The sequence below is a fragment of the Mercurialis annua genome, linkage group LG7 (genome assembly GCF_937616625.2).
Source record: "Mercurialis annua linkage group LG7, ddMerAnnu1.2, whole genome shotgun sequence".
Taxonomy (NCBI): Eukaryota; Viridiplantae; Streptophyta; class Magnoliopsida; order Malpighiales; family Euphorbiaceae; genus Mercurialis; species Mercurialis annua.
Genome location: NC_065576.1, coordinates 5,102,827 through 5,114,298, shown reverse-complemented (window position 1 = coordinate 5,114,298; position 11,472 = coordinate 5,102,827). Strand labels below are relative to the sequence as shown.

Below are 11,472 nucleotides of genomic sequence, written 5' to 3'. Positions count from 1 at the left end.
TTAAAGACCAAAGAGTCGATTTCTGGTTTAAAATAACCTTCGAGTGGAGCGGGCGGATCGCCGAGTTGCATATTCAAAGAGCTCCGTCAATGCGATTGAAGAAATTAGATATGATTTTCTGTTATTTTACTGATGTTCTATTATTGTACTTCTTGAATGTATTGATTTGTTCAATATTTAATCAAGTTGTATTTTTATTTCCCTATTAATAAAATTTTTATTATTCTCAAAAAAAAAAAAATGGAGTATGTTTGTGTGATTTTGTCTTTTTACAAAGACATGAATCAATTTAAGGCAACAATGGCCTACGACGCGTCGTCTGCATTTCTCAATCAAGACCCTCCAAAAAATAAAAATCACACTGAAAAAATTGCCACCCTCTTTCCTCTTCTTCTTCTTCCCCAGATTCATCTTATCCATCTCTTCCCCAAAACCCAACACCCAAATTATTTTACTTCACTCAGTTCCCCGCATTACAAATGCAAAAACAACACCATTTTTGACACTTAAAAACCATGGAGCTTTCCTCTTCATTCACTTACTTCACCAAATTATCAGACATTTCATTCACATCTTCATTCTCTCCAATCCCTCTCCAAATCCACTTCAACCCCACAAAATCCCCGCAAAATTTCCGTGTTTTAGCAGTAGCTATAGACCCACCACAAGAATTACCACAGAATAGCCCACAAAGACTGCTCAAAGAGCTTGCAGAGCGCAAGAAAATCATCTCCCCCAAGAAAAAAGTCCCGCCCAAAAGATTCATACTAAAACCGCCCCTAGACGACACGAAACTAGCTCAAAGATTCTTGAATAGCCCACAATTATCACTCAAGCAGTTCCCTTTGCTCAGTTCTTGTTTACCCTCGTCGAGGCTAAACAGTGTCGATAAAACGTGGATCGATGAGTACTTGCTTGAAGCTAAGCAGGCTTTAGGGTATTCTTTGGAGGCGTCGGATGGGCTTGGGGAGGATAATCCTGCGAAACAATTTGATACATTGTTGTATTTGGCGTTTCAGCACCCGAGCTGTGAGAGGACTAATGCTAGGCATGTTAAGTATGCGCATTCGAGGCTTGTTTTCTTGGGGCAGTATGTGTTGGAGTTGGCTTTCTGTGAGTTTTTTTTGCAGAGGTATCCGAGGGAGTCGCCCGCGCCCATGAGGGAGAGGGTTTTTGCTTTGATTGGGAAGAGGAGTTTGCCTAAGTGGATGAAAGCTGCTAGCTTGCAGAACTTGGTTTTTCCTTATGATGATATTGATAAGTTGCTTCGGAAAGATCGAGAACCGCCTGTCAAGTGAGTTTTTCTTCACAGCATTAGAAATAATAATCTATAGAATGTGCTCAGTGTTAGCTTATGTTAAAGATTCTTAATTAGTTGATCCTAGTAGGCTACTTTACTCGAGTTTTGTTGTGTTCTATGTAGCACGGAACTAAAACTGAAACGGGAAATGCCAGAAATAGAAACGGTTAAACAAAATTCTTTGCTAGGTAGATTATGAATATAGAGTTTTGGAGTTTTAGAAGCGTTACTGAATATGGAAACGAAACGTCAAAACTAAGAACTCAAAAAGTTTCCTGCAACATAGGTTGTCTATAAAGAATCACATTTCTAGATGGTCATTCGTATATGCTGCAGAACATTTTATTATCCATGTTTTTCAAGATAGATCATCAGTGAGCTCTTCTGGTATAAGGAGATGCGAGTTTATCTATTTATGTACTTCTTTGATTTAGGAATAGAGTTATATGCTTGCTGGCACCTAGTGGGATTGATCTTAAACCGTTTTCCCTAGTGTGGAAATAATAATAGAAGCTTGACTATTTATATTATACTACTGAATTAATGTGGTAGCTATATAATATTACTCTCTCTATTCCATATTTGTATACACTATTCCAAGTTTCTCTATCACATAAGCACTTAGTTATTACTCATATGATTAATTGTCATATACGTCCTCATTAATGATGGTAGGTACATTAAAATAAAATGGAGTGAGTATGTCGCCAATCAATTTTGGACGAAGGGAGTAGTTGTTGAAGGCTATAGATGGAGCCTAATTAGCTGTTTTGCTATTGAGCTAAAGAAAGAAGAATCTCAATCCAATCCCACTAAAATGATAAGAGAAGTCAATAGACAAAATGTTTTACACATATTGGTTTAACAGTCTCTCCATCCTCCTATAGAAAGGAGGTGAGGAAAACTTATTGGGAAAGATAATATTTGTTGAAATTTTAGAAGCATCTGTTAATGGAGGTCCTTAAGATATCAGTGCGATATTTTGATTTTTTGGTAGAAGTTTAACCTTAACTAAGTTATGTGCATATATACATTGTTTGACAAGATTTCCCCCTACTCATTTGGAAATGAGGTGCTAGTTGAATTCAGTTGATTCGTTTAATATTATTGCACAATTTCAAATATGTCACATTGACATGGATCGGATGGTCAATGAACTGACATTTATATACTAAATTACATTTAACAAGCACAACATTATACTTGCTGATTAAAATAGCTTATGAATTTCTTTGATCAGTAAAAAGAATATTTAAATGACTGACTTTATTGTTATATTGACAGGTCTGTGTTTTGGGCTCTTTTTGGTGCAATTTACCTGTGTTTTGGCATGCCAGAAGTATATCGAGTTCTTTTTGAAGTATTTGGGATGGACCCAGAAGCTGAAGATTGCCAGCCGAGGCTAAGGCGGCAACTTGAAGATGTCGATTATGTTTCTGTGGAATTTGAAGGGAACAACCTTAGTTGGCAAGATGTTGCTGCTTATAAGGCAAGCTCTCTTCTGTTGGCATTAGTATAAATTTATTTCTCTACTAGAGTTATATACATAAGAAACATAGAACATGTAAATTTAAACCCCTGTCTCTGAGTTTTCTGATCAGATAGTGAACTTATGTCATCATCATTGCTGTAGATATAAGAAAACTGCAATCTTTTAACAGTCTTTGCATGCCGAATTTGAAGCTGTGACTGAGATATCAGATAATACTTCATGATGAAATTCAATTAAATCAGAAAAAAACTTGATATTATTTATTTAATTTGAGTATGACTTATGTAGTATTAAAAATAATGAACATTTGCAATGGATCGCAATTTGTAGAGGAAGTATATTTAGTTTCATTCTTGATATTATCTGAAATTTCAACGTTAAACTCTTTTTCAGCCTCCTGAAGATGCACTCTTTGCACACCCTAGGCTTTTCAGAGCTTGTGTCCCCCCAGGCATGCATCGTTTCCGAGGAAATATATGGGATTATGACAGCAGACCAAAAGTCATGAAAACACTAGGATATCCACTGGCGATGTCAGACAGAATTCCAGACATTACTGAAGCTAGAAATATAGAGCTTGGACTCGGGTTACAGGTATTTCCAGTATTTCGTACAATAGTATTGTATTAGCCGTGTGAATGAGTATATTTACACATCTATGCTGTTTCATGAATCATAAGTATCTTCAATATGGTTTTCTTAAATATAAAACGTCTATTGTTGAATAAAAACCAGCCAATAGCTACCTTTTTCACGTATTCCTTTTGGTATCGTAAAACACAATAAGTGACATCTAATTACCAAATTCTGCACATCAAAGTAAAAGTTTTTAGTAGTTTTAGTTTATTGTTCATTTGTTTTCTAATATGGTTTAATTTGTTACTTTGTCACAGCTTTGTTTCTTGCATCCATCAAAATACAAATTTGATCATCCTCGGTTTTGTTTTGAACGACTAGAATATGTTGGCCAAAAGATTCAGGTAATTCTTATCATAAGGTTTCCATGCTGTTGCAACTATGCTTTTACATGTCTCTGTCGAATTTGTTCATTAGAACAAAAAGTTGATGCAGAAAGATTATTAGATCAACATAAAGTTTTGTAAATATCAATTTAAGAAAATACATGTGCTTGTTAACTGTAGGATCTTGTGCTGGCCGAGAGATTGTTGATGAAGCATTTAGATGCTCCCGGAAAATGGCTGCAAGAGAGGCATCGTCGTCTTCTAATGAACAAATTCTGTGGGAGATACTTGAGAGATAAGCATTTGCATCACTTTATTGTTTACTCTGAGGAGGTTATCGACGCATACGAAAACAATCGGAGGCTCAGAAACCCGGCTACAACTGCTGTTCAACAGGCTCTTCATGGACTTTCGTACACCGTGTACGGAAAACCGGACGTTAGACGCCTCATGTTTGAGGTTTTTGATTTTGAGCAAATCCAACCAAAAGCTGTATAATATTTTCATTGAAAGTTATGACATTTTTATGTTCTTTAATTCCATAAGCTTTCACATGGTGATATTACTTGCGTGAATCAATACTGTAGGCAACCTTTACTTATGTCTCATAAAGCTTATGCAATGCACTAAATTTACATAAATGACGATTAAAATTGTGTTCTTCAATTCTATTATGATGACATTTTCATGTTCAATTCCATAAGCTTTCAAATAAAATAAGTTTAATTTGTAATTCAAACTAGTTTATAGTATTGTTTTAATTTGTAAGTGGTTTTCAAAATTATTTAATTCAGAACTAGTTAAATTTTAAATAAGGATAGACTTGCGCAATACTTTAAAAAATCCGATTTAGATTTTTTTTCTTCTAATGTTGAAGCTAAACCGACCGCTTACATCTAATAATAAAATTGACAAAGTATAAATTATTATCACTTTTATCTAATAATAAAATTGACAAAGTAGTTTGTACGAAATTGGCGATTTATGAAAAAACCGAAACCACCGATTAGCAAACCGTAACCAACCCTGAATAGTAAGCATTATCAGATAGTGAAATATGATGAAACATCTCACTACCTAAAATTAGGCACTATACTGCAACATCTCTCTCCAGCAACTACCATATTTACTTGAAAAATACCTGTAATTACCTAAAAGTAGGCATACCTTATTTTCTTTTCAATTCTATTGATTTTTTAAATATTTAATTTTATAAAACTAAAAAAGAATTAAAATCGTAAAAAAATGAAAATAAAATCATAAAACTCCAATTTTTTTTTCAAAAAAGTTCACATAAATTCTAATGTCAAATGCATGAGAAACACTTCTTCTTATTAGTATTATTTTTGTATAATTTTTATATGATATTTTATCTATTTATGTTTCATTTCATAACCAAAAAATGATGAAAAATGTGCAAAATTGGAATGAAATATGTAAAATTACTGGCAAAGACTTTTCCACTATATTCATTTAAATTTTAGGGATCTTTTATTCCAAATTAAATAAAAGGAGGACTAAAATGAAAAATAGGTAAAATATCAGGGACTATGGATGAAAATTACCCTTTGATATTTTTCATGTGGGTAACTGTAAATTGAAAAAACTCCGGGCCTCGTTGCGTTTATTAGCACATGAATAGAGATGCTAAAAAATCAGCAGCTCTACTACATAGATTGCTGCTAGTGTGCGCCCTCATTGCGGTTCGTGCGCCAGTAGCGCACCAGCCTAACCTACGCAACCCTAATCCATCTTCATCTACGCCATCACCTAACCACTCTCCTCCTCCTCCTCCTCCTCCTCTCGCCTCCCTATATATCAACGCCACCGTCACCGATCATAATAATACCGACAAGGCGCGACGGGAGCGCCGTGATTTTAACCGTTCCGCCAAGATCCCGGATTCATCTCGACTCGATTTGAATCCGCGGTCTTCCATGTCGAAATCACGCGTTTATACCGATGTTAACGTCCTCCGGCCCAAGGAATACTGGGATTACGAGTCGCTCACCGTCCAATGGGGGTAAAATTTTCATTTCTGTTTCTAATTTAGTTTTTATTATTTGTTTGCGTAATTGTTTGTTATTTTTAGGGTTTTAATTGTGTGGATGAAGTTATTATTTATAGAAATTAAAGAATGTGTGTTTGATTAGGATCTTGAAGTGAGATTTGATTTGTGTTCAATTAATGTTTTGCATTGATTGCTAACGAGTTAAAATGATTAGAATACGGAATCCGAAATTGATTGAACTTGATGGATAATGGCTTGATCATTTGTTAGGAGTAGCTTTAATTTGTTGAAGATGCTGGACATGATATTTATGGCAATTATATTTTTTATTTGTTTACGGAAGATATTATCTGAACAATAAATTGAAAGAATGTTTGATAATAAATTATAATAATTTTATGGACTACGCCAGTATGCTGTTTCCTTTTCTCTCATAATCCTATATGTGAATTATTTTTACTTGTGGTTGGTTGCTCTACCTCTATTAATTGTACACTGTCTTTCAGCGATCAAGATGATTATGAAGTTGTTCGTAAAGTTGGAAGGGGAAAATACAGTGAGGTGTTTGAGGGTATAAATGTGAACAGCAACGAGCGGTGCATAATCAAGATTCTTAAACCTGTTAAGAAAAAGAAGGTGATATACTAGTTTTCTCCTGTGCAGGATATGAGTTATTTGCGTTCTTTCTTTCTTACTCGAACTGTCTTGATGCAGTATAACAGTAATAATTCTTGATTTTTCTGTAGATTAAGAGGGAAATTAAAATTCTTCAGAATCTCTGTGGTGGCCCCAATATTGTCAAACTTCTAGACATTGTTAGAGATCAGCACTCAAAAACTCCTAGTCTGGTATTTGAATATGTGAACAGTACAGACTTTAAAGTTCTGTACCCCACGCTCACAGATTATGATATACGCTACTACATATATGAACTTCTCAAGGTAACTTTCTTCTCTTTCTCTCTGTCTCTCTCTCTCTGCCTATACATGCATAACATTTACATGCTTCAGATCCTCTTACCTATTGTTAATTATTCTTGGGATCTTTTTACCTTTTCTAAATATTGGCTGTGGTAGCCACTCTTTAGTTTTACTGTAATTACAACATACATTCTGGATGTTAGTTGTGAAGATAACATATGGGCTCTGGTATAGTAGCTTAGAAGCATGTGATGTTTAAATATATTTTTGTCATGTAGGCATTGGATTACTGCCATTCACAAGGAATAATGCATAGAGATGTCAAGCCTCACAATGTTATGATTGACCATGAATTGCGGAAACTTCGGTTGATTGATTGGGGTCTTGCTGAATTTTACCATCCTGGCAAGGAATATAATGTCCGTGTTGCATCAAGGTAGTGATTCAGATCAGAGGTTTTTCAGGTTATTTGGTAGTGCTTGAGCTTTTTTTAACTTTTATTTATATGTGATTTTACATCTATCTGGAAATCGAAGACCAATTAGATTTACCTACTCTACTGCTGCTGCATATGCAAAAATCCTAGCAATAAGGTTCATTTTGCACTCGAGGATGGAAATTAGAAGTCACATGGACCATAAGTGTTGGCCCATACTTTTGATGCTATGTGTCATACTCTACTCTGTTTATACTTTGTACCTAAAATTGCTGCAACTAGTGACACCTGAGCCTGATTTATGAATATGCATTCTGGTGAAAACATTGAACAAGTCATGTTGGCAGAGTTCTTAACAGTGCCTTTAATTTTAAAAGGCATCACATTGTTTTGAAATCAAAGGAATCACATTTATTAAGTCATTGAAAAACTTTTCTTATATTCTTTTGTGTGACCCGGATTATATGGGTTTTCAATGAGCTTAGATGCTATGCAGTTTTTCACAATTATGCATATTATACTCTGTGATGTCCAGAAACAGGCTTTTAATAGGTTGCTTGATCAATGGAATGCGAAATGCGATGTTTATTTTGCAATATTAATGTTATTGTTAACAACGCAATGGGCTCATCTTTGCAGAAAGATTGAGTTTTCTTTTGTTGTTTCTCAGATACTTCAAGGGTCCAGAGCTTCTAGTTGATTTACAAGACTATGATTATTCTTTGGATATGTGGAGCCTTGGTTGTATGTTTGCAGGAATGGTAAACACTAAACATCAAGCTTCCATGTGTCCGTTTCTACTTACTTTTATCGTATTTGATTCCTGATTGTGCTTGTATTTAATGCCAGATATTTAGGAAGGAACCATTTTTTTATGGTCATGATAATCATGATCAGCTTGTTAAAATTGCCAAGGTAATATCGATCCCCTACCGGTTGGTGCCGAAATATTTAGTTGCTTCAAAATTATAAGAAACCAATTGATTTTGTGGTAAACCTGTCTGATTTTTAAGGTGATTTTCAGGTGATGGGAACTGATGAATTGAACGCATATCTCAATAAATATCACTTAGAACTGGATCCTCAACTTGAAGCAGTTGTGGGAAGGTTTGTCTACTTGATTTTCTTTTCATCGTGCAATTTACTTATCAAGCAAAATAATTGATTACATTACTCAATGTACTTCACAGAGAGAAGGTAGCATGGTCGTGCATTCCCTTAAGAAATAACCAAATGAAGTATTCACTCTATTTGAAATTGATGTCTGCTAAAACGCGAACAAACTAAGTTTACATTTCATTTAAGAGAAAAATCATGCGCTTGCTGCATCTATATTTAGGACTAGATTGCAATAATTTATACCTGGAAGAGAGCACTATTTATTGAATTTTTATTATGAGGTGGTCTCATTCAGTTTTATGTTAGAAACAGTTACGACTTTGAATGTTATAGATCCTATTTGCAAATCCTATGTTTTTTTTTTATAAACAAGTCCTATGTTTTTTGATAGAATGTTTTGCAGGATTATTGGATTTGGCAGGGTTAAAATATGGAATTGTGATGATTTGTTTATTGATTCTGGTTTCAATGGAAATGAAATTCCATAAATATGTCACAAATATGCTACGTATACAGCTCTAAGTAACAGCTAATTACTAATGAATTTATTGATAATTATTATGGATGGAATTCATTTATATGAATGCAACTGCTGCAGGCACACTAAGAAGCCATTGTCTAAGTTCATTAATTCAGATAATCAGCATTTGGTTTCTCCAGAGGTTATTTTCTTATTTACATTTATTATAGGTATCATCAGTAGCTGTAAATGATTTTTTTTCTTAAAAAGTTGTTGCATTCCTTTGACATGCAGGCTATTGATTTTCTGGAGAAGCTCCTCCGGTACGATCATCAGGACAGGCTAACCGCAAGAGAAGCAATGGTAATGATCTTGGCATTGTAATACCTAATTTAAACTTAAGTTTTACCTGCTTGATAAATTTTTCATGGGTACCGTAAACTTTTCCATTATTCATTGATGTGTAAATTTTTGACATTTTTACTCTGATTTTTTGTGTGTTTCAGTCACATCCATATTTCTCTCAAGTGAGAGCTGCTGAAAATAGCAGAATGCGGACGCAGTAGTAAGCTGTTCACATGGGTTCTGTCTGCAGTCCAAGGGCCATTATTTGTGGGGCAATTATCATCCTCTTCATTGTATACTCTGAAAAACTATTGTCACTTCCGTTTCTTAAGTGCAGACAGTTGAGAAGATTGTGTATGGATTTCTATATGACTCCTTGTTTGAAAGAATATAATGGATCATTGTTCTTGCTGTCATGACTTGAATTTTTTTTCTTGTTGCCAGAAATTACCATTAATTATGAATGAGGTACATAATGTGGGAATTTAGGACACTATTAGAGGGAATCTGCTTTGCTTAAATATTAATCAGTTCATTTGGCTTCTCCATCTTAGCACAAAAAAAATCAAGAGTTGAAAGTTCATAATTGTGTGTCATAATGTTGATTGAATTATACTTGAGAAATGTTATACCATCATGCGACAAAAAATTATTATTCTATCGGGAGTTGAGCAGACTTCAGTTTACAGAATTACCACGTTTATTCAGAAACTTCCTTGGTGTCTTCAGTAAAGTACAGTTTCAAGCTTATTTTACATGAAATGACTTGATGGCATGATCACACCTCAAGTGCCCTCATAATCACGGATTAAACAGAGAGTAAATGAAATGATTCACATATATGCTAAAGTTTCACATTCACTAATAACACCAGATTTCGACATAGCAGAGTTACCAGGACCAGAGCAGTGATTATCGTGCACACATTCAAACAGATAGATAATACCAACTGGTTCAAGTAAACATTGATATGATATACTGCTTCTTTAGAGCAATTTGTCAATTCCACTCAGCTTTTGAGATGCGGAAAGCAAGTGACAAGGTCAGATTTCGGGTGCTTAGCTTCAGCATGTTCCCTGCACTTAACCTCCGATGTTGTGCACATGAACGTCTGCATACAAACCTTGCACTGCATTCCAAGTTAAGTTTCATCACTACATTATCCAAAACAATCGACTTATGTCCCTCGGGATTAATTTCAGTACCAAACAAAATTATCAACAAAGATTCATTTCTCCCTTCCAGATTAGGGAAAAGATCAAAAGTGTAAAAGTCAGTGGTTTTACACAAAAACACCCACAGGTTGTCAATTTTGGATCATTTTATGCCTTTGACCATTAAGAACGAAACTGTAAACTGATCCAAAATTGACAAGTTGTGGATTCTTTGTCCAACACCACAAACTTCGACTCTTTTGATTTTTCGTCCGAAGTTATAGAGGGGCAAAATGAATCTTTAATGAGAAAATTATCAACCAAGGAGGACTCCATTTCATTCCCTACAATTACTTTAGATTGTATTCCATTCCCCAGTCAGAAAATTCTCAAATCAAGCATTTTAGTTAGGTTTAAAGTTCAAAAATTGAATTAATAAAAAGTGGATTATCTTCTCTTTCTCTAATCAAAAAACAAAAATCCAATATGCTAATTATCTTGTTCATGATAATTCATCTAAGAAATTAACTTAAAAATTCAAAATGCCCTATGAACAAACTAATTTTTCCTTCAAATTCATTTAAAATCAACAAACATAGCCATGTATATAATAAGCATACATAACAGAATCATACAATTAGAAATTAAAAAGTATAAAATTATTACCTGGATATTCATGGCTTTCTTGTTTGCATCCAATTGGCTTCCTGACAATTTGAAAAAATAAAATAAAATTTTAAAGTTTTAATCAATAAAAAGGAAAGAATTTAAACGAAAAAATTAAATATTAATTTACCTTTGCCTGCAGCTTTTGCCTTCTCGATGTTCTTCTCGCGAGCCATCTTAGACTTTTGAGCATTACCGCCACCCATCTCCCTGGATTGATCGAAACGACACCGAATAGGCGATCCCCCGGAAACCCTAGCTTCTGCCTTCTTTTTTCTTTGATAGGAGCAAATTTACTACAAGGTCAGAAAAATGAAGGAATTGCGATATTTAAGGTAATTCTTTTACGAGCATTTTATTTCTCACTGCTCGAAATATGCCGGGCGTATTAGATATTGACACGTTTCGGACATTGATTGGTCTGGTTGTTCTCGTAGTTGACTTTAACTAAACGGCTTCGTTTCTTGGTATTACCTTTAAAAACAAAAAAATTAATGAACAAAAGATCAATTCACCCCTCAACTTACAACATGATGAGTCATTTTCGGTAAAAGGAACAACAAAACTTACACTTTTGCCATTTTAGGTAAATCTATATCTATCTATA

At 34.4% G+C, this 11,472-nt stretch overlaps 3 protein-coding genes across 3 annotated transcripts; 2 read left to right on the top strand and 1 right to left on the bottom strand.

The window, feature by feature from the left end:
* Nucleotides 1–320: 320 nt before the first annotated feature.
* Nucleotides 321–4,314, top strand: LOC126655081 (ribonuclease III domain-containing protein RNC1, chloroplastic). Its single transcript, XM_050349076.2, has 5 exons — nt 321–1,294; nt 2,585–2,789; nt 3,186–3,386; nt 3,686–3,772; nt 3,935–4,314. The coding sequence occupies exons 1-5, from the start codon at nt 516–518 to the stop codon at nt 4,250–4,252; spliced, it is 1,590 nt and encodes a 529-aa protein (XP_050205033.1). The 5' UTR covers nt 321–515; the 3' UTR covers nt 4,253–4,314.
* A 1,059-nt stretch (nt 4,315–5,373) lies between these two features.
* On the top strand, nt 5,374–9,461 carry LOC126655090 (casein kinase II subunit alpha-2). Its single transcript, XM_050349090.1, has 10 exons — nt 5,374–5,777; nt 6,272–6,401; nt 6,512–6,706; nt 6,964–7,121; nt 7,792–7,882; nt 7,971–8,036; nt 8,146–8,228; nt 8,839–8,902; nt 8,995–9,063; nt 9,207–9,461. Exons 1-10 carry the CDS (start codon nt 5,389–5,391, stop codon nt 9,264–9,266), a joined length of 1,305 nt encoding a protein of 434 aa, XP_050205047.1. The 5' UTR covers nt 5,374–5,388; the 3' UTR covers nt 9,267–9,461.
* A 266-nt stretch (nt 9,462–9,727) lies between these two features.
* LOC126655089 (uncharacterized protein At2g23090) lies at nt 9,728–11,169 on the bottom strand. The gene is made up of 3 exons (XM_050349089.1): nt 10,996–11,169; nt 10,866–10,906; nt 9,728–10,174 (listed from the first exon to the last, which is right to left on the bottom strand). Exons 1-3 carry the CDS (start codon nt 11,069–11,071, stop codon nt 10,055–10,057), a joined length of 237 nt encoding a protein of 78 aa, XP_050205046.1. The 5' UTR covers nt 11,072–11,169; the 3' UTR covers nt 9,728–10,054.
* Between the last annotated feature and the right edge of the window lie 303 nt (nt 11,170–11,472).

Bases quoted from the DNA above. Each gene is read 5' to 3' on its own strand.
- LOC126655081 (XM_050349076.2), top strand. From the start codon at position 516: ATGGAGCTTTCCTCTTCATTCACTTACTTCACCAAATTATCAGACATT. The intron at 1,295-2,584 runs GTGAGTTTTTCT...TTATATTGACAG, and splicing joins GATCGAGAACCGCCTGTCAA to GTCTGTGTTTTGGGCTCTTT. The intron at 2,790-3,185 runs GCAAGCTCTCTT...ACTCTTTTTCAG, and splicing joins AAGATGTTGCTGCTTATAAG to CCTCCTGAAGATGCACTCTT.
- LOC126655090 (XM_050349090.1), top strand. From the start codon at position 5,389: ATGAATAGAGATGCTAAAAAATCAGCAGCTCTACTACATAGATTGCTG. The intron at 8,903-8,994 runs GTTATTTTCTTA...TTTGACATGCAG, and splicing joins AGCATTTGGTTTCTCCAGAG to GCTATTGATTTTCTGGAGAA. The intron at 9,064-9,206 runs GTAATGATCTTG...TGTGTGTTTCAG, and splicing joins TAACCGCAAGAGAAGCAATG to TCACATCCATATTTCTCTCA.
- LOC126655089 (XM_050349089.1), bottom strand. From the start codon at position 11,071: ATGGGTGGCGGTAATGCTCAAAAGTCTAAGATGGCTCGCGAGAAGAAC. The intron at 10,907-10,995 runs GTAAATTAATAT...TCAAATTGTCAG, and splicing joins GGCAAAAGCTGCAGGCAAAG to GAAGCCAATTGGATGCAAAC. The intron at 10,175-10,865 runs GTAATAATTTTA...CTTGGAATGCAG, and splicing joins AGAAAGCCATGAATATCCAG to TGCAAGGTTTGTATGCAGAC.